Source organism: Penicillium macrosclerotiorum (genome assembly GCF_028827735.1).
Source record: "Penicillium macrosclerotiorum strain IBT 26536 chromosome Unknown utg000002l_segment0_segment0, whole genome shotgun sequence".
Taxonomy (NCBI): domain Eukaryota; kingdom Fungi; phylum Ascomycota; class Eurotiomycetes; order Eurotiales; family Aspergillaceae; genus Penicillium; species Penicillium macrosclerotiorum.
In genome coordinates this window covers 2,252,772-2,273,208 of record NW_026643082.1, presented here as the reverse complement: position 1 = coordinate 2,273,208, position 20,437 = coordinate 2,252,772, and the positions used below count along the sequence as shown (strand labels likewise).

Sequence of the window (20,437 nt, the reverse complement as noted above, 5' to 3'; positions counted from 1 at the left end):
GGCGGCTATTCTTATGAGCCCGACCAAAAGGTACTTCTGGCCCCTGTCCGATCAAAATAGAGGGGGTGTTCCCCTCCTCTACCGCCCTGTTTGATCGATTTTCAGCCCCACGCAGGCAACTACTCGATTGTGGTCGGGGCTTGAAACCACTAAAGTAGTTCTTTCATGTATGTAAGCGCCGTGCCAGCAAACCCGTCCGTTATCCACGCACTAGGCTGCGGCCCGCATGGGGGTAGCGTCCCGGATGGTGGGTCTGGCTCCGCTGCCCAGCTTCAGAATGTGCACTTGGAAGTAGTTGAGGTATCGGTGGCCAGTTGATTTAGTGTTAGGTCAGACACCCGATTAATTTGTTTCCATGTCATGTTGGCGGTGGGAGCGACAACATGTTCGTTTGGTGACTGGTACTTGAAACATTGCATCTAATATCACCAGGACAGCCAAAAGCCAATCCATGATTGTTCGTGGGGATTCATTTTAGTTTGGACATGATTAGGACCCAGTTCCAATTGATCTTAAAGCTATAGAATGAATAATAGCCAGTGGCCGCAGACATAATGCGAAGTAAGACATCCAACACAACCATCGAGCGAGAGGGCGAAACGCATCTGGATCAAAAGAAAACCACCAACGCCGTTCAATGAAATATGAATGAGTTGAGCCAATTTAAAATGAATGTTTTTACCGAAGAGAGTGTTGTTGGATAACTTCCGCCTAGAAAATGCTGTTGACAATATTGGAGCCCACGGTAGCGCCGGCACCAAAGATTGCTGAAATCATGTCAGTGAAGAGACCCACCTAAATCAACGAATATTGGAACATACCAGCATTGCCTAGCTTCTTGCCAAACTTCTTTCCGTTCTGTTCGAACTTGCTCTTATCTTTGGGCTCGTCCGGATTCTGTGGACCGGATCCGCTCTGGCTGACCTCCAAGGGCATATTTCCATAATTGGTAGGAGGAGGGGGTGATGAGACATTGCCCTTCTCGTTAATGATATTTACATAACTTCGAGGGAAGATACCCTCTTGGCCAGTGCGTTCATTGCGACCACGCCACCCTGTTTGTCACGATTAGCCACGGGGTACAATAGATTGAGAAAATTGCGGGACCTACAGTCATCGTTCATGTGTTCAATAACTTGAATGCGGTCATTTGGTGACAATGCCAGATCGCCGGGATCAGTGGGTGTATATGCGTACAGAGCTGAGGCGATTGCTAGGATTGGCGGAACCTGAGGATAAGCGGGCGGCGCCTGAGGCGGCGGGGAAACATATTGGTTGTGGACCGGGATTGGCGCTTTCTCGTTCAACGAGACATTCGACATATGAGATACGGGGGGTGAGTATGGGGCTGGAGGGGGTTGCGCTTGAACGGGCACAGGTAGCGGTTGTACTGGTGAGGGCGCTCGTTGGGTCTGGCCAGGAGTCGCAGCACGGACATCGGCCTCGGAGGGCAGTTGCGCCAGAATCGCATTCAGCTGATGGCGCTGAATGACAGATGAATCAGAAAGAAATTCCAGTTCCTAGTGAGCAATTTCCCCGTCAGTCAGTATCTTTTCAAGGATGCGGCGCAGTGGGTGGGACACTACATTCTTCAGAATGCGGAGCGACCGAAGGGTCATGGCAGACTGGAAGTCGTTCGCCATGGTGTGAGCGACGGGTAGGATTATGCTAGTCAAAGAAGTTATGTGCCAAAGAAAGAGAGAAATAGGGAGTTTAAGAAAGTATGAGAGACAGGGGAGGACAGTTGGCGGAGAGTCCTGGTCGGGTCTGCGTCGGCGCGGAGGTTGCAAGGTGTGGATTGCCCAGCCGCAGTGTCTTGTCTGCCTGGGGGGCCAAGAGCCGGCACATCCACCCGTGGACTGTATAGTTTCCACTTCTCCCAAATCAACCACCGGGAAAAAAAGGGGGGGGGGAAGTATAGTGAGACCTCCTGGTATTTAACTTGTATAGCAGATTGACTAACTTACGTTGCCGAGAAATAAGACTTCTATCGCCAGAGCAAATATATTGCTATTGCCATTCGCCAAGTCGACGGGTCTCGTACTCGTACCTGGTGCCTGGTGGGGAATGCATAACTCCGGAAGTACGTAGTACGAGAGGAGGAAGCGGGTAATCTTAAAAGAGCGAAATCGTGATCGATTCTTCCAATTTTATTCCAATACTAGGTTAATTTGTGACATTCTTTTAATAGAAACACTATGACTAGCCGCTTTTATCCATTTTAGACAAGTTATGGAATTTCAAGCTCGGATCATTGACATCTGCTGAAGTCGCAGTTCGTGGTTGCTGTGAGCTCGTCGCCATTCTAATCTTCCCAAACACAGGTATTGGTCCATATAAATCAGAAATTTTCGTATTGTGTTGTCTTCCGTGGGCTTGAATATTCAAAGAAGAACAGTTAAAGACAAGAAATGGGCTGAAGAGGGTATCTGATTCTTCAACTGAAATTATTAATTAGGACGATGGATGATTTCTTCACCATGCCTTAGGATTAAGGCTGGAAATTGTCGAAACGGATTTTGCTGTTAATCAAAAGGTTGCCAGAAGGTAAGCAGGGGAGCTGTGATTCTCAACTATAGCTGATATTCATTTCAAAGAGATAGAATTGACAGGTCAAAGAGGAATGGTCCTCCATGGAGTGGCACTAACGTCCTTGAGCTTGAGATATTGGAGGAACAGAGTGTACAGGTAGAACATAAACAAACTTGATCCAGTCACGAGAGTAATTGCAGTCATCTGTTTGGCGGGCGTCCGAACATTCTAAGCCTTCTCATCTCCTAAAACCTTTGTGACGGCGAGGCCATCCTATATTTGATCGATTAGCTTCAGCTCTTTTCAACTGGAATTTGAACACTGGGACAGCACCTTTCCAAAGTCAGTTTCAAATTCTAGAACATCAGTCTCATAGATGAGATTCGGGTTCGGCTTCAAGCTTGTCACGCTCGACTTCTTCAAGATCACTCGCTTCTGCTCTGGCGTGGCTTTCACCCATTCCATGTACTTCGGCGCGCCTGGCATTATTACATTGTCTGCCACTAAAAGTGACTTGTTGGGACAAATGGCTTCCATTTCTTCCAAAAGCCACAAATCGGGAAGATACAGTTCCTGCCAATGGTCCACAAACAGCATCTCAATGTGATCAATCTCCTTGCGATCGCGGATCAGCTCTGCCAGTAGCTCATCGCTAGATCCAACCAGGACTCGCACCACATCTCCCAATCCGGCAAGGTCAACAAGTTGGTTTGCGACAGCCGCCATCTCAGGGTTCTTCTCCATTGATAAATATTTCTTTCCACCGTTCGATCGCACTGCATCTCCGAAGAGAATGGCAGAGTAGCCGACGTAGCCACCAAGTTCGATCATAACTGAGGGCTTGTGCTCGGCAATGAGGTGGACAATAGATTTCCCCTTGACAGCTCCGACATTGATCAGCTTGTTGCAGTTGTGGTGGTAATCGTCAATCGCAGCAAGAACCCTACGTGGGTTGCCACGCATCTGCTTGAGATCAGGTCGGCCATAGATGTAATGGAGGAGGTCAACTTCTCGTCCATCCTGGGAACAGTCAGAATAAGAATACTCAAAATACTCAATAGGAGAGATCAGAGAACCAATCAAAGATTAGTTATTTTATATACCTACCAAGCACCATGATCGCGGCTCGGGCGCATGTGGCTTTGCGATGGTCGACATCTTGTCTAGTATGGTGGCTCAGACCTCTTGAGATGAATTGATCGGATTTGATTGCGAAGAATGTTTGCTTGCGTCTGATTATTTTCAGAGTATACCGCATTTCCAATGCATCCTTTATAGTTCGTTCTTGCTATACTACGAGCTACTCGGACATATCGGATTGTGGATGGATGCTGGTTGAAACCCCTAAAGGGGAAAGCCCGTTAACCCCGAGCGGAGGATCATGTCCGATCCTGACATTCCCTTCTCATCGCCGAAAGGAAGTGCTCTCTCTTGATGCACGACTCACGAAGCAAGCTACACGAGCGAAATGAAATGATGTTAGATGCAAAATAGTCGATTCTCCAGAGAGATTGACGAGGACAGTCTCCACGAGACAGGCAGTTCTGGGGTTCCTCAGCCTCAGGGCGGGGAAGTCGGCGTCCCAAACGGGCGATTTATGTTTGTCGCTCTGCTCAAAGCAGAACCGCTCGCCATGATTAGTGACAAGGAGTGACTCACAAAACTCATCAAATGGACTTTCCCCGGGCTTATTCCATGGTTGTTTATCTTGACGCCTTTGTTCCTAGCATGCTTTCCTTCGACAAGCCCGAGAAAGTATGACATCAAGTGGGGCGATGAGATCACATAGGCTGAGTACTCCAAAGATGAAAAAAGCGAAAGATGAAAGGCGACTAAGAGTGTAATATGGTTAAACATACTGTTCATGTTCTTCTGACAACGGCAATCCAGTAGACTTCAATTCGTATGCAATCAAGCCGCAGAGCCACAGAGTAGAACAGGGAGAAGGGCTCGACGGCGACTGTGGCGATATCCTGTAAATCCTCTTCCCGCACCGCACAAACGGCTTTCAATCCACGATCAAAGAGGAAGCACAGATCTTTTCTCACTCGCTCCTCGGAGATAACAAAGACCTTAGGACTTGAATCTCCTGTCTATAACTTTTCATCGCTGGTCAAGCCGGGGCGCCGAGTCGACCACAAAGAGGAGTTGGGCCCTCCCTCGATTAATCCCAAAGAGGACTAGCGCGTGACTCCCCTCCTTCACCAGTCGAGAAGCTTCTGTGCAGTATAAATTGCATCTTCAACCTCACACGAGCATTGACATACCGCACCCCTTTCTCCCACCACCCGCACTTTCTCCTCCCCTTCCGATCACCACACACGTCAAAATGAGCGACTGGGACACCGTCACCAAGATTGGCAGCAAGGCCCGCGGCACCGGCACTGGCCCCCGCGAGACCGTTGTCAAGGGCAAGAGTGCCTTGAATGCCGCCCAGCGCTCCGGTACTCTTATTGGCACCGAGAAGAAGTATACTACTGGAAACATTGTATGTTTTAATCCACGTTTCAGACGGATGGGATGAAAATACATCACTAACTTCACAACCTCCGCTCTCAACCAGGCCGCAAAGTCTGGCGCTCCCGAAGGCCAGCACTTGACCAAGGTCGACCGCAGTGACGACATCATTAAGCCCAAGACCGTCGGTACCCAGGTGGCCGATGCCATCAAGAAGCGCCGCAACGATGAGGGCTACAAGATGACCCAGAAGGAACTCGCCACCAAGTGCAACACCACCATCACTGTCATCCAGGACTTCGAGCGCGGCACTGCGGCGCCAGACCAGAAGGTCCTCGGTGCCATGGAGCGCGTGCTCAACGTCAAGCTCCGCGGCAATGGCATCGGTCAAGAAAAGTTCCCCAAGAAGAAGTAAACTCGGATCGGGGGTGAGCCCGCGGCTGTTATTTCTTTTCGGGATGAGACCGGGACAAATTGAAGTTTTGCGTTTTTTTTTTTTTTTTTGGTTTCATTCCTTTTTTTGACCTCAACCTTTCTTCTTCTTTTTTCCCCCCGTTGATGATTCTGATGATTGTCATGTCCTCCCCCGAAATCCCTTTCCCCCCCTTCTTCTTCATGCGACTTCTTTCTGGGTTGCTTTTTTTGCTGGTCGGATTAGCGTCAGCCACTACATGGACTTGGATCTAGAGAAAATAAGATGGAAAATATGTATAAATGAGATACCTCAATGATTTAAACTGCTTGCGACAGTTATAATTCATCGCACTATTCGTAGTTTATCTCTAGCGCTGATCTCTGAGTCGTGTTGGTTTCAAAGGTTGTTTTAACCACCTATATCATAATGACCAAGCTATATAGTTATTCCCTCAAACTCACGAGAGTGCAACCGATCCAAGCGCCCAGTAAGCTCCGCCCTAGCTTCAGCATCGACTTCATTTCCCTTAACACAACTTACATGTAATTGATATCCATCTACTAGAGGCAGACTGCGGTACTAAGAACCACTTAAAATCTCTATGGTTAAAAAAGAGCAGGGGTGAAAAAACCAGATTGAACGTTTTGCAAAGCTTCGTTTTGTCTATTTCGCGATATGCACATCCTCCGCTGGCAGTCACCACGCACTACCTTCCCAGCAAAAGGAACAACAGCAACCTCGAGAGAAACCCAGAATGTGAAGCATGCCATCTTTTATTAAAAAAACCAAATCAAAAACAAAGGGGGGGTACCAACTCCGGTTGATCATGTAATCAAGAAATGGAATGAGACATTGTGCCTCGGAAGGTCATCATGTCATCCCGTATGCCAGAACTCATGGGAGCTCAGGATAAATTTGTCCCGAGTCCTGTTCGCATCATAAAAACACATTCAGACAGACCACGTGTGATTGAGCTCTTTCAATCACTCCCATCACCTATTCTTTTCCGTCATAGCTTTCATCGCTCTTCGCTCTCGCTTTACTTTCGCAGCTGCTCACGCTCAACCTCGTACATGAAGTCGAAGTAGGACTTGTCGAAGTGGTGGACACGGACGTAGCCGTCCTCACCACCGGAGGCATATGCGGTACCGGCGGGGTGAACGTCGATGGTGTTGAGGGGACCGAAGTGGCCACGGACACGACCGATCTCGTCCTCGAAAACCTTGTGGTAGAAGCGGGCCTCGAATTTACCCTGGCGGGCGGAGGTGGTGGTGACATCCATGGCGGCCTGACCACCACCAAGGATCACGTAGTCCTTCTTCGCAGTAATGGAGGCGGAGTTGAGGGGGGTATCGGCGATGTAGGTCTTGAGAATTTCGAGGTTGCTGGCGGAGATAAGCTAGACGACAGTAAGTAGAGATTCTTTCGATAGACATGGTTATCCTGCGATCGTGGCCTACCTTGGCAGACTTGTCTTTCGAGGCAGTGATGAAGTAGGTGCGGTCGGGGGAGAATTGGAGGTCGTTGATCTGGTGGTCGAACTCGTGGGCCTGGATGTTCTTCACCTGGTCACCAGTCTAGAGAGCCAGTCGATTGTCAGTATTGAACCACCGAAGCCATCACGAACGAGAGATGCCAACGAGTAGCAGAGGCAAAATCAAGATTGTTCATACCTTCGGGTCGTACTGGCTGACACTGCCATCCTCGTGAGCCGCGATGATGTACTTGGCCAGATAGCTCCACCCCGCCACAGTAGCCTTGCTCTCGGTGCAAGTGATGCGCAAGCTCGGCTCCTCAGCCTGGACCTCCAGGCCACCGAGGTTACCATCGCCATAGGCAATATCGAACACCGCAATCGTACCCAGGAAACCCATACGCTTCTCAGTCACGGCCAACAGCTTGCTTCCATCCGGGGAGAAGGCGACCCGCTTGACGGCCGTCGGGAAATCCCAGGTCTTCACACACTCGCCAGTCTTAATGTTCCATAAACGCACGGTGTTGTCTGCTGAGCCGGTGGCGAGAAGGACGGTGTTGGGGCTGACATCAACGGTCCAGATGGCACCCTGGTGACCACTGTAGGTTCCGAGACGCTCGCCGTTGGCGGACCACCACGCGCACACGACCTTATCCTTGGAGACTGAGAAGATGAGATCGCCATCCTTGTTAAACTTGATTTGGTTGAGGGACCGTTCCTGCAGGGGACCAAGACATGGCCGCGGTCAGTTTCTGTGGACCCAGAGAGATTGGAGAAATCGCACGCACATGGCCCGACAGCAAAATAGGCCGCATCTTGAACGGTGCGACTGATGTATTCGACCGGAAATCGAGGTAAAGTCGAAGGCGATCGGCGTTCGAGGGGTGGAAGGAGGGCGGGTATACCGGAGGGGGTCGTCAATCTCGTCAACCTCACTTTCTTTGACTAGTGAATTTCATCGCACACTCGGCCACTCAGCGCCAAGACTTGGGCCGTATCGAATCCCGCTTTCCGGAGAAAACAATGTTCCGGTATCTACACGTGATGGCGCCTTTCCAGCCCTAACCCTACTTACCTGAACCAGCCCGGGTCTCATACTTTCTCCGAGCCCCGGCTGACTCAGCGATCCCGTGCTGCAAGCTGAGCTTGGGAGATCCGCCAACCAGTTAAACTATCTGCGGCCTCAGGCCACAATCCGCCCCTGTGTTCCCGGCGCCTTCTTTCGGCGTCCGCGAGCCTCCCGTCGAGCAACCCAAAAAAGGCACTCGAACGGTGTACAAAGGGCGAGGGGGAAATTCGACTGAGGAGATGTGTTATGTGAATCCTTCTTGTCTTCCGGCTCAATCCTTGATGTTGCTGCATCCAACACTCCTCAATAGCCTCGATTCCATCGATCCCTGGTGATCCCGAAGTGCATGCAGCAAGCAGTCCCGAGGGTTCTCGCCCCTAAAGAAGCAATAATATTCATGCCCGTCTTCCCCGCCACGGGACCCCGCTGTCGCTTTTCCCTTCAAGCGCGCGCGGGCAATTTTCGTCTCCGCACCCTCACTCCGTGCTTTTCCCGTTCTTTCAACTTCTCCTCCGCACGAGGGGTTAGAGGAATTGCTATATCGTCGTCGTCATTTCCCGGTCGGCCTCCGCTGAGTTCAGCTTTTTTAAGCCCCACGGCCGCCTCTTCCCATCGCACGTTCTGCAGTTCCGCAATCATGGCAGCCAAGATTGACGGCACCGCGATTGCCAAGAGCATCCGTGAGGGCCTGAAGACAGAGATTGAGAAGACTCAAGTTACCAATCCTCGATTCAAGCCCAGTCTGGTCATTTTTCAGGGTAAGTTTGGTCTTTCGCCTCGTGGAAAACCTTTTGCAGATACATATGCGGGTGACAACAATGGCTAACAGATCATGAAATTTTACAGTTGGAAACCGGTCCGATTCTAGTGAGACACCTCAATGAATAAAATTGAACTGCGATCGAGGAACTACGAGCTGACAAGATCCAAGGTACCTATGTGCGCATGAAGCTGAAGGCCTGCGAGGAGGTGAGATTACCCCTCCTTATCATTGCTAAATCTGCGAAGCTGACTGATCCCAACCCTCCTGCAGGCCAACATCATCTGCACTCTGATCAACGTTCCCGAGACCAGCACCGAGCTGGAGCTTCTCCAGGAGATCACAAAGGCCAACAATGATCCCTCCGTCCACGGTATCTTGGTCCAGCTACCCCTCCCTTCCCACATGTCCGAGCATGCGATCACCTCGGCTGTCTCAGACGCGAAGGATGTCGATGGATTCGGTGCCATCAACATTGGTGAGCTGGCCAAGCGTGGCGGCCGCCCGCTCTTTGTTCCCTGCACCCCACTCGCCGTCATGGAGCTCCTGAAGGCCAGCGGAGTTGATCCCGCTGGCAAGGAGGCGGTTGTCCTGGGCCGCAGTGACATTGTTGGTAGCCCTGTTAGCTACCTCCTCAAAAATGCCGACGCCACTGTCACCCTGTGTCACTCCAAGACCCCTGATATCGCTCGTGTGGTCAAGAACGCCGACATCGTTGTCGCTGCCATTGGACAGACTGAGATGGTAAAGGGTGACTGGTTGAAGCCCGGTGCCGTCGTCATTGATGTCGGAATCAACTACAAGCCTGATGCAACGAAGAAATCAGGCCAGCGCTTGGTTGGTGATGTGGATTTCGAGTCTGCCTTCCAGGTCGCCTCTCAGATTACCCCCGTTCCTGGTGGTGTTGGCCCTATGACCGTTGCCATGCTCCTCAAGAACGTCGTCCACGCCGCCAAGTCCTACTTCGAGAAGCAGAAGGACCGTCACATCACTCCACTTCCCATTCGATTGGAGCGCCCCGTCCCATCCGACATCGCCATCTCTCGTGCTCAGTACCCCAAGCCCATCACCCAGGTTGCATCGGAGGTTGGCATTGCTTCTCATGAGCTTGAGCCTTATGGCCACACGAAGGCCAAGGTTAATTTGAGTGTTTTGGATCGTCTTTCTCACCGTCGCAATGGACGCTATATCCTGGTTTGCGGTATTACACCCACTCCCCTCGGTGAGGGCAAGTCCACCACCACTCTCGGTCTTACCCAGGCCCTGGGTGCTCACTTGAATCGCATTACTTTCGCCAATGTCCGACAGCCCAGCCAAGGCCCGACTTTTGGTATCAAGGGCGGTGCTGCTGGTGGTGGCTATAGTCAGGTCATTCCCATGGATGAGTTCAATCTGCACTTGACCGGTGACATTCACGCCATTACCGCGGCCAACAACCTGCTCGCCGCTGCCATTGAAACCCGCATGTTTCACGAGTCCACCCAAAAGGATGGTCCGCTGTACAAGCGTCTTGTTCCCGCCAGCAAGGGCAAGCGTGAGTTCAAGCCCATTATGTTCCGCCGACTCAAGAAGCTCGGCATTGACAAGACCAACCCGGATGACCTCACCGAGGAGGAGATCCGTCGCTTCGCCCGCCTGGACATCGACCCGGAGACCATCACCTGGCGCCGTGTCCTTGATGTCAACGACCGCCACCTCCGTGGCATCACCGTTGGTCAGGCCCCCACAGAGAAGGGTCTTTCTCGCGAGACCGGATTCGATATTTCCGTCGCCAGTGAGTGCATGGCTATCCTTGCCCTAAGCAACAGCCTGGATGATATGCGTGAGCGTCTTGGTCGCATGGTTGTTGCAACCTCCCGGAGTGGGGACCCCGTTACTTGCGATGACATTGGCGCTGGTGGTGCCCTGGCTGCTTTGATGAAGGACGCTATTAAGCCAAACCTGATGCAGAGTCTGGAGGGAACCCCCGTTTTGGTACACGCTGGCCCCTTCGCCAATATCAGTATCGGTGCTAGCTCGGTCATTGCCGACAAGCTCGCCCTCAAGCTGGCTGGTACCGAGCCTGATGAGGACCACGATGCTAAGACTGGTTTCGTCGTGACTGAGGCAGGCTTCGATTTCACCATGGGCGGTGAGCGTTTCTTCAACATCAAGTGCCGATCATCGGGCTTGTCCCCTGACACCGTTGTCATTGTGGCTACGGTCCGTGCGCTCAAGGTGCACGGCGGTGGTCCCGAGATCACTCCCGGCGGTGCCCTCCACGAGATCTACCGCACCGAGAATGTTGATATTCTCCGCGCAGGCTGCATCAACCTGCGCAAGCATATCGCCAATGCCAAGCAGTACGGCGTGCCGGTTGTTGTGGCCATCAACCGTTTCGAGACCGACACTGAGGCTGAGATTGCCGTCATCAAGGAGGAGGCCATCGCTGCGGGTGCGGAGGACGCCATTCCCGCTAACCACTGGGCTGATGGTGGAGCGGGCGCCGTCGACCTTGCCAAGGCTGTGCTCGCCTCTAGCTCCAAGCCTAAAGACTTCAAGCTACTGTATGACCTAAACGGCAGCATCCAGGAGCGCATCGAACGTATCGGCAAGGCCATGTACGGTGCTGAGAAGGTGGAGTTCAGCGAGCTGGCGCAGAAGAAGGTTGATACCTACACGCAGCAGGGTTTCGCCAATCTGCCGATCTGTATTGCCAAGACGCAATACTCGCTCAGTCACGACCCGGCCCTGAAGGGCGCCCCGACTGGGTTCACTGTGCCCATTCGGGATGTTAGATTGGCTGTGGGCGCTGGATATCTGTGAGTATTTTTGTTTCTCTCACCCCGCTGATTTCTTCCGGGAGGTCCACACCAAGTTGGGGGTCCTTGCGCTCAACCTAGTCCTCATACTAACGTGCTTCTTTTAGCTACGCCCTAGCTGCTGATATCCAGACGATCCCCGGTCTGCCCACTGCTCCGGGCTACCTTAATGTGGACATTGATACCGAGACCGGGGAGATCGACGGTCTATTCTAGAGCCGATCTCACAGCGAACCGTCAATTCTTGGGTCAATATTATTGGGACAGATAATTGGAAATTGTTTGTATATAGAGAAAGACAGAGACAGAAAGGCCGAAGTCCCATGATGAGGGCCTATTTTGGATGATTATATCTTTTTCGGGATCGTTTGGCGGGACTAACATTCAACACACATCTTCACGATACGACGATAATTTGGGCGTCCGATCGGAGCAGGGCTTTTTAGACGGAAAGACATATTCAACACCAGAAAGCAGCTTGATTGCATATGAAATTGAGGTTGATGGATGGGGTACCACTCTACCACTATATCGGGGAATCTTTCTTTTATACGAATCAGATCAAAATCCAATCAATCACATCATTCACTCTATCTTATGTAGTGCCAGTCTTTTTTGGTTCGGCTTCTATCGGCGTCAGTTCGGTGTCCTTTCTGTGTGGAAATCAGTGTCCGGTCTATGTCCTCTCTATGGCAATGTTAGTGGTTTGTATCCTACGAGTTTTTCCAGTGTTATCCCGGGTGGTCTATCCGATGACTCTCCTTGTCGCTGATCGTGCTATTCGGAAGATCGTTTCCCGGTTTCCTAGGCGCAGTCCTCGGTGAAGCCGCGGAGAGACGCTCCGAGCTCCGGTTGCGCTCCCGCAAATCGCCCAACACGGCGGGTCCAGTGGAGTGCCGTCGCCGCACTGTGACTCGCCGCTGGCAGCAACCGCCCGTGAGTCAAGGAGAAAAAAAAGAGCTCTCTCACCCAGACGACAGAATAAGGACCAGAGGCCGATAAAAGACGAGGCATCCACCGTCTACCATAAGAAGCGAGACGAGGACGTAGTTTCATTTCGTTCCACATATAGTTCGGTCGTAGTGAGATTGTCTCGTGACGTCCGGCTTCGGCACTTCTTTTCCAGCGGAGATCGTTAAATCGACAACACCTTGTTCCTTGCAGCTCCCGGACAAGGCTTTTTCCTCCTCCTTTGATCCTCTCCTCAGGCATCGTTGCTTTGACTCGGTAATTCCCCCCGTCTCCATCTGCCCTGCGGGTTGTGTGCTGTTCCGGACCCTCCCGTTCTGCCCCGGTCCATTTGCCCCCAGAGTCCCAGAGTCGCCGCAACTGGGCCGGGTCCCCCCTCTGTTAGCCGGGAACCCCAGACGCAGCGCATCGCCCGGGAAAACAGTCTTCACCCGCCGTGACCGCCAGGTGACGTTGTTTGGTCTTCGCAACAGGGTGCGCGCAAGATTGAGAGCGAGAGCACGAGACCTCGAGAGCGCAAGAGTGCTGGAGAGCGCTCGGCGAACAATCGAGTCTCCAAATCCCAAAGGGCTCCGTCCCGGAAGACGTGGTGGGCGCTGATACTCCGATATTCCGAGAAAGTCGCGACTCCACTGCCGCTCTCGTCTCCTTTCTGCCGAACATCGTCCCTCGGTTGTTCGTCACGGCGTTGGCCCAGCCCGACCCTCTTTCCCCTTCCCGAACCCAAGAGCCAAACAGAAAGAGAGAAAGACGTGCTGACACTTTCCCGACTAGCCCATCCAGCCATTGCCATTGCAATTCCCACGATGAACGCTCTCCGGTCCAGTTCCGCTTTCGCGCGCCGGTCCCTGACCCCTCCATCCGTTGCCCCTCTCTCTTCTTCTCGTCTTCTCTCTTCCACCTCCTTCACTTCTTCTTCTTCTTCTCTCTCTCAGAGATCTTTCTCATCTGCTCCCCTTCGTCTTCCTCGCTCCTCTCTCGCGTCCTCCCGCTGGTCCGGATCGACTCCCTCCCTGTACCTCACCCAAACCCGCACCATGGCTTCCGCAGGCAAGATCAAGGTTAAGAACCCGGTGGTGGAATTGGATGGTGATGAGGTATGGCCCTTGTCTCTCCTTTTATAGTTTAAAGTCTCCGCTGGTCTCGGGAGGGTATCACAAGCTTGTTTTGTATTGCAATCTCGGCTTGTCGTGGGTTTTCGCCGTGTTCGTCCTTCCCAACGCGGGGAAACACGGGGAAACCCCTCCATGCCGATACATGTGTCAACCCACCCGAGGATATGACACTGCACTACCCGCTCCTAGAGACAGTCGGCAAGAGACGATAACTTCCCGTCTGGGATATCCAAGCATGTGCTAATCGGTTCTTTTGGTCCACTGTAGATGACCCGTATCATCTGGCAAGAAATCAGAGAGAAGGTAAGCCTCGGGTCCTCCCTCTCCCCTTTTATCCCCTCATCGGCCATGTTCTGGACCAGGCCTGCATGATCATCCCGCCTCTGCGGCTTGCAGGTTCCAGCTGCATGTGGAAATGATGCATCACATTGGCTCCCTGCCCCCCGCTCGGTATTTCAATGGAGGCTAACATTGCGTTCTCTAGTTGATTCTGCCGTAAGTATCTCCGATATCCAACGGATTATCCCGGCATGTAGCTGAGACCCAATTAAGTTACCTTGACATCGACCTCAAGTACTACGACTTGGTATGTTCAACCCTGCGTGATGACGTCGCCGTCCTGAGAAATGGGGAATTATCGTGCTGATCCATTACTGCATTTAGGGTCTGGAGTACCGTGATGAGACCGATGACAAGGTCACCGTTGATGCCGCCGAGGCCATCAAGAAGTATGGTGTCGGTGTCAAGTGTGCCACCATCACCCCTGATGAGGCCCGTGTTGAGGAGTTCAAGCTGAAGAAGAGTACGCTTTATTCTCTCACCGGCGGCCCCCGCTGCTGTGTAACAATGACTTCAATGCTAATCTTGTGTCTGCAGTGTGGTTGTCCCCCAACGGTACCATCCGTAACATCCTGTAAGTAGGACCTGATTATCACTGCCTTGCATGGCCACGGCCGAATGGATCCACTGATGATCTCCCCCGCAGTGGCGGTACCGTCTTCCGTGAGCCCATCATCATTCCCCGCATCCCTCGTCTGGTGCCTGGCTGGAACAAGCCCATCGTCATTGGCCGTCACGCCTTCGGCGACCAGTACCGTGCCCAGGACCGTGTCATCCCCGGCCCCGGTAAGCTCGAGCTGGTCTACACCCCGGCCGGCGGTGAGCCTGAGCGCGTTCAGGTCTTCGACTTCCAGAACGGCGGCGGTGTTGCTCAGTGCCAGTACAACACTGATGAGTCCATTGAGGGCTTTGCCCACGCCTCTTTCCAGATGGCCCTGATGAAGGGTCTGCCTCTGTACATGAGCACCAAGAACACCATCCTCAAGCGCTACGATGGCCGCTTCAAGGATATCTTCCAGGAGATCTTTGAGAAGGACTACAAGAAGGACTTTGATGCCAAGAACATCTGGTACGAGCACCGTCTGATCGACGACATGGTCGCTCAGATGATCAAGAGCGAGGGTGGCTTCGTCATGGCCCTGAAGAGTGAGTCTATTGCCTTCGTTCTTACCTTACCCTCTCCATATTCGACTAACGTTGCAATCTTTTAGACTACGACGGTGATGTCCAGTCCGACATCGTCGCCCAGGGCTTTGGCTCCCTCGGTCTGATGACCTCCACTCTGGTCACCCCCACTGGTGAGGCCTTCGAGTCCGAGGCCGCCCACGGCACCGTGACCCGTCACTACCGCGAGCACCAGAAGGGCCGCGAGACCTCCACCAACCCCATCGCCTCCATCTTCGCCTGGACTCGCGGTCTGATCCAGCGTGGCAAGCTCGACGAGACTCCCGACGTTGTCGCCTTCGCCGAGGAGCTCGAGCGTGCTTGCACTGACGTCGTCAACGAGGAGGGCATCATGACCAAGGATCTCGCCCTTGCCTGCGGCCGCAAGGACCGTGAGGCCTGGGTCACCACTGGAGAGTACATGGCTGCCGTTGAGCGGCGCCTGAAGTCCAACCTCAGTGCTCGTCTGTAGACGTGGTTCTCTGAGGCGGTGACATGCGATGATTTCGTGCCATCAATCCTTTGATCGAGGGCATTTACTTCTATACGATATCTTGTTTCTCTTTTTTTTTTAAACCCCGTTCCTGTTAAATGTCTTCCTTGTGTCCCCGTTAGATATTGGGGATAACATTTGGTCTTAGCTTTCGCCATGTACAGCTGCGACGAATAAAATTTGCTTTTTTTTGTCTCCAAATCTTTTCTACCGTTTTCTTTTTTCTTTTCTCGCTTTTAGATGTCAATCTAGTTGACTTAGCACGATACTCGCTCTCTTAAATGTTCAATCCGTTCCATGAAGGCGTGATGGATCTGAGGGAAGAAAAAGATACCGGATATGTTGGAGCCTAGGCTTGTTGATTGCAGGATATAGTGCGCTTCTTTGCTATTTCTAAGTATGATTCTTATCAGTACTTGAAGCATACTAATTACTTGATAGAAATCCCCATTGGGCGCCACTTGTGAGCAGCAGGGGCAGACCAAGTCTTCAACAGAGTTAAAGGAGTACTATTTATCACGTTGGCTGAATACATCTTCTCCCTTTTCGTCTACCCCGGCCGATAGAAGGCCCAGGCTCGGCCATCCAGCCCTACACGGTCCAGTCCCGTCCATTAACGCCATGAGCCATAAGAGCCGCTGGTCCCTACATTCTCCGTTCAGCCTCCAAGAGGACGGGAGAATTCGGTGCCAATTGATCATAATCGGCTTTTCCGAGGCAGCGAGCCACTTTATTCTTCATTATCGCGTGATTACAGGAGAAGACATCTCCTCCCCGGTGTCAACGAGTAAGTCCCACTCAGCTAGACTCAATATTCAGTGTCGGCATCCCCGAGCCCACCCTCCTGTAAGGCTGCTCCACTCGACATCTGTGGCAGAGATGGAGTCGATCGGAGTCAAGATGTTCTCCACGCACAGCCTAGTTCAGTTATCCTTGAATCGTGTAGTATCTACAGGAGGCAAAGATAATCGACTGACCGTACCAATTGGCATCTGATTTGCGGTCCAGATGCGACGAGGGTGTGGAATGGGGCGAACGAGACGTCGTGAGCGGCCATTTCGGACCCGATAAATCATAAGGTTTTCTCTGAACCGCGTTTTCGATTGATGAAATAACTAAAAATCGATCAATCATGCAGTGTAGCGTGAGTCTGGTACAGTTGGGGGTGGGACGGCGACCGCCATGACAGACTTGCTATCGCGCGAACCACAGCCAAGTCCAGGACTCGGGGACGCCTCGGAGAGATAAATCAAGTCTCCACAACTTTATTTCACGCCAATTATACCCACTCGCTCTGATTCTCCTTCACTATGGACCCGGCGAGACGTTTGAGTGTAGTCGACTCCTTGACGCAACCGACTTCAGGCAATTTCCTAATCCGGCTGTCTCGAACCCCCGGTTGGACCAACCACGCTGCTCGCCTGTGATCTCATGCACCTTTGGGAAATCAAGTGCGAGGGGTGGGCTCTCTTTTGCAGACCCCGATCATCGTGCAGAATCGTGACTCTATTCTTGTTCGCTTATCTTTTCTGAACTGAAGAATTGGCATCCGTGGGGTGATACCTACATCATATTCAGATATTACGCCGAACATCAGCCGGCCGTTGCTTGATCGAAGACTCGTGCTTTTAAACCGATAAAGTCGGACTTCTGCGTCTACCGATAGGCAGCCAAAGCCTTGCATTCGTTTGATCTGGTCATTCATTTGAGACTTCCTCATAGAGTCATGGTCGTTCGACCTGAATACATTTCTGCCACTTTCCTCGACTTCCTTGAATGACAATAACCTGTCCAATACATTCGATTCATCTTTCACTTCATGCCAATTTCATTCGATGGCACCGTTGACATTACGCGTCATAAAACGAATATGAAGGTCCTGATAGTGACCACGATCTTCACAAGTCTGGCTGCATTATTCGTCGCTATTCGAATCTGGACTCGCATTGGAATTGTGAAAAGCCCCGGCTATGATGATCTTCTCATCTTTGCGGCTGTGGTATGTTTTGATCTCAATTCCCTTGGCTCGAATCAGCCGAGCAGCGAAGCTCATGGCGGTAGGAACCTCCTAGGAAAGTGCTAACGTGAAACCCAGCTCTCGTCTATTTTATTCTATGCCTTCATTCTTGTCGGTATGTTAGCCGTATATCGTCTGAATCGCTTGCTATGACGAAGGTGCTAATAATAATTCCAATAGAGCGACATTATGGCCTCGGGGTTCCAGTGAATCTTTTACCGCAACATGTCATTGAAGGCCAGCTGCGCGTATGTACATCTTTGCTCAGAATAAATTATCACATACTGACTTTCTTGTCCCTACAGTATCTATGGCTCTCTGTTCCCTTCTACAATCTATCCCTCTGTCTTTCCAAGCTCTCCGCCCTTGTGCTCTACACTCGTATCTTCCGCAATCGACGTTTCCTAATCACTACCTACCTCTCCATGGCCTTTATCATCATCTCGGGATTATGGATGGTCGGCAGCGGTTTCATTTTCTGTGTCCCAGTCAGGGCTTTCTGGAGCCTCGATCACCAATATCACATCAGCCATTGCTTACCCGAAGGGCCTATTTGGTTCTCCAATGCAGGCATACAGATCTTCACCGATGTCATAATCCTGATCCTACCTATGCCCTTATTGTCGAGGCTGAACCTGCCAACGAGGCAGAAAGCAGGTCTCATGTTCGTTTTCGGACTTGGAATCTTGTAAGTTGCACCATGAGCCTTTCAAGCGATATTGATACTGATAACATTTCAGTGTGGTCGCTACCAGTTCCGCCCGACTCTACGAATTAAGCACGATGGTTCGCGGGCAAGATTTCACAAGTAAGTACCACCTACCTCAAATGGATTTCACTTTTTTCCCTTTGTTCATATCTGATGATCCTTTAGGAAAAAACGCAGATGCAGCCGTTTGGTCATCCCTCGAAGCCAATGTATCCATAATATGTGCCTGCATGCCTCCCATCCACCCGCTAATTTCCCGTATCTTCTCCTTCTGCTTCCGCCCACAACCTCTACACTCCTCACCAGCTTCGAAGCTCCCATCCAACACGACCCACCTCGCATCGTCTCGAAAGCACTCCGTTCATGACCAAATTATGAGCCCTGATGGCGGAATTTTCTATAATGACATATTTTTCGCTGGACCCGGTAGTTACACTGCCAGTATCTCAAACATGAACACTAATAAAGAAGAACCCGACACAAGTCGAGACGGAATCAAAGTGGTACGGGAGTTGCGCATGGTTTCTGACACCATGAACCCTAACCTCGACACCGCACCCAACGATATCCAGGACCGCGACTTTGAACTGGAGAGTGGACTTGGCACAAGCTTTGCAAGTGCTGGAAATGCGTCCTGGAGTCCCAGTATCGAGTGGGATCTTGGCGACTTTGAATTCCCGGATTATAAGGAGCGGATGAATGCTCCCCTTTAATTTGACGCAATGGCATTGTGCTGGCAAATGCTATGTATATAACGAACACGATTCTACGATGAGCGTCTTCCTGCGCATGTACAAATGATAGCATTGAATATACTATCCTTTTCTATAATACTCCGGATTGCCTGTTCGTGTGAATCACTTCTAGGAATATTTTAGGCCCCAACACCGAAAGCCAGCGTGCCCATCCCCGGTGCCCCAAATTTTCAGCATCCCCAACTCGAAAGCCCGATAGCCAAAAAGAAAACCTTGAGCCGTTGTCATATTTATATTTTGTGACCAGCAGACCTCTGAACTGCCTTTGAGGTTTAATTTTATCATTCCGGCTCGGCCTCCATTCACGTAATTTATAACCTGCCTTTCTTGGTCGCCTTGATACAAAAGAGCCAGCCTCGTCATTCCCTTCTTTGCATCTTATCTACTAATTTGAGTCTTGATTGACTGAGGCATCACCCTCCAGAAGATTCCGAAGACATGACAGATGTTTATCTTGATGAAATGCATCACCGCCGCTCTGGTAAGCCTTTTAAATCTCAGAGTTCCGTTGCTCGACTTTGTCAACCATATAGTGAATGGCATCAGCGGCATACTGTTCTAAGACTTCTTCTTTGGGCATTGCTTCTTTAGCCTGGTCCTGAATTCATGGAGTCGCTTGAGCCAGTACATATATCTCGATGGCGAGAATCCGGTGGGCGATCGTTGCCCAAGATCTCAGAATCAATGAACTTCTCGCTAGCCTTGCCGATATTGTTGGGACAATCGTTCCAATAGACCTCTGAGAGTAGAATAAGATTGTGTCCTGCGTGACGGAGCCAGGCCGTGGCAGATGGCAGTAAGTGAAAGATCTCAAGTCGACGCATGGTCCGTTACCGATCTTCGTCATCCGACTCCTCCCCGCTCCGAAGTTCCTGTCTTTCTTCGAAAATATTACGAAATAGAACGAGCGCAACCTGGCGAAGTCTATCGTTGCTGATACGCGCTGATGCTAATTTTGCCAGGAAGGTCGCAAAGTTTAGTCGATGTGTGCCGCACATTGTCGGAAAATCGCGGTTCCAGAAGTCGGTCATGTCGGTGGTCAAGAAGGGCAGATCATTCCAGAGCGTGCCCTCGACCGTTCGGGCAATATCAACACCATAATTCCCCCGCACAGACCGAATCAGCGGACCCTTTCCTTGATGCGGATAATGTCGAGGACCAGACCCTCGTGATCAGGCACTTCATGAGAGATATTCCGCCCGAGTTGGTAATACATATACCATATAGAATGGATGTTTTCTTCGAGCGAATCTACGCTGTCTCCGAGCTCGCAGTAACTTGATGTAGATATCCAGGTTCGGTTATTGAAGGCGGCATCCCGGATTTCCTTGAATTCTCCCCGAGCGATGCACTGGCGTGCGTTTTCTT

The 20,437-nt window shown here is 51.4% G+C and overlaps 8 protein-coding genes across 8 annotated transcripts; 4 read left to right on the top strand and 4 right to left on the bottom strand.

Annotated features, from left to right (window-relative positions):
* Positions 1-711: 711 nt before the first annotated feature.
* On the bottom strand, positions 712-1,643 carry N7462_001957 (SH3 domain-containing protein; the record flags this gene model as incomplete). The annotated part of the gene is made up of 4 exons (XM_057073683.1): positions 712-767; positions 822-1,055; positions 1,112-1,520; positions 1,587-1,643. The coding sequence occupies 4 exons, from the start codon at positions 1,641-1,643 to the stop codon at positions 712-714; spliced, it is 756 nt and encodes a 251-aa protein (XP_056937324.1).
* A 1,117-nt stretch (positions 1,644-2,760) lies between these two features.
* N7462_001956 (O-methyltransferase) lies at positions 2,761-3,690 on the bottom strand (the record flags this gene model as incomplete). Its single annotated transcript, XM_057073682.1, has 3 exons — positions 2,761-2,805; positions 2,866-3,552; positions 3,640-3,690. The coding sequence occupies 3 exons, from the start codon at positions 3,688-3,690 to the stop codon at positions 2,761-2,763; spliced, it is 783 nt and encodes a 260-aa protein (XP_056937323.1).
* A 1,171-nt stretch (positions 3,691-4,861) lies between these two features.
* On the top strand, positions 4,862-5,404 carry mbf1 (multiprotein-bridging factor 1; the record flags this gene model as incomplete). Its single annotated transcript, XM_057073681.1, has 2 exons — positions 4,862-5,020; positions 5,096-5,404. 2 exons carry the CDS (start codon positions 4,862-4,864, stop codon positions 5,402-5,404), a joined length of 468 nt encoding a protein of 155 aa, XP_056937322.1.
* Positions 5,405-6,443: 1,039 nt separating this feature from the next.
* Positions 6,444-7,693, bottom strand: tif34 (translation initiation factor eIF3 subunit i; the record flags this gene model as incomplete). Its single annotated transcript, XM_057073680.1, has 4 exons — positions 6,444-6,803; positions 6,865-6,981; positions 7,078-7,596; positions 7,667-7,693. 4 exons carry the CDS (start codon positions 7,691-7,693, stop codon positions 6,444-6,446), a joined length of 1,023 nt encoding a protein of 340 aa, XP_056937321.1.
* Positions 7,694-8,293: 600 nt separating this feature from the next.
* On the top strand, positions 8,294-11,724 carry N7462_001953 (C-1-tetrahydrofolate synthase; the record flags this gene model as incomplete). The annotated part of the gene is made up of 5 exons (XM_057073679.1): positions 8,294-8,705; positions 8,794-8,814; positions 8,879-8,916; positions 8,981-11,508; positions 11,616-11,724. 5 exons carry the CDS (start codon positions 8,294-8,296, stop codon positions 11,722-11,724), a joined length of 3,108 nt encoding a protein of 1,035 aa, XP_056937320.1.
* Positions 11,725-13,283: 1,559 nt separating this feature from the next.
* N7462_001952 (NADP-dependent isocitrate dehydrogenase) lies at positions 13,284-15,567 on the top strand (the record flags this gene model as incomplete). Its single annotated transcript, XM_057073678.1, has 8 exons — positions 13,284-13,585; positions 13,782-13,810; positions 13,860-13,895; positions 14,129-14,178; positions 14,256-14,394; positions 14,469-14,505; positions 14,578-15,077; positions 15,143-15,567. 8 exons carry the CDS (start codon positions 13,284-13,286, stop codon positions 15,565-15,567), a joined length of 1,518 nt encoding a protein of 505 aa, XP_056937319.1.
* Positions 15,568-17,458: 1,891 nt separating this feature from the next.
* Positions 17,459-19,027, top strand: N7462_001951 (uncharacterized protein; the record flags this gene model as incomplete). Its single annotated transcript, XM_057073677.1, has 6 exons — positions 17,459-17,587; positions 17,684-17,720; positions 17,786-17,853; positions 17,911-18,293; positions 18,346-18,413; positions 18,480-19,027. 6 exons carry the CDS (start codon positions 17,459-17,461, stop codon positions 19,025-19,027), a joined length of 1,233 nt encoding a protein of 410 aa, XP_056937318.1.
* An 872-nt stretch (positions 19,028-19,899) lies between these two features.
* N7462_001950 (uncharacterized protein) lies at positions 19,900-20,100 on the bottom strand (the record flags this gene model as incomplete). The annotated part of the gene is made up of 1 exon (XM_057073676.1): positions 19,900-20,100. One exon carries the CDS (start codon positions 20,098-20,100, stop codon positions 19,900-19,902), a length of 201 nt encoding a protein of 66 aa, XP_056937317.1.
* Between the last annotated feature and the right edge of the window lie 337 nt (positions 20,101-20,437).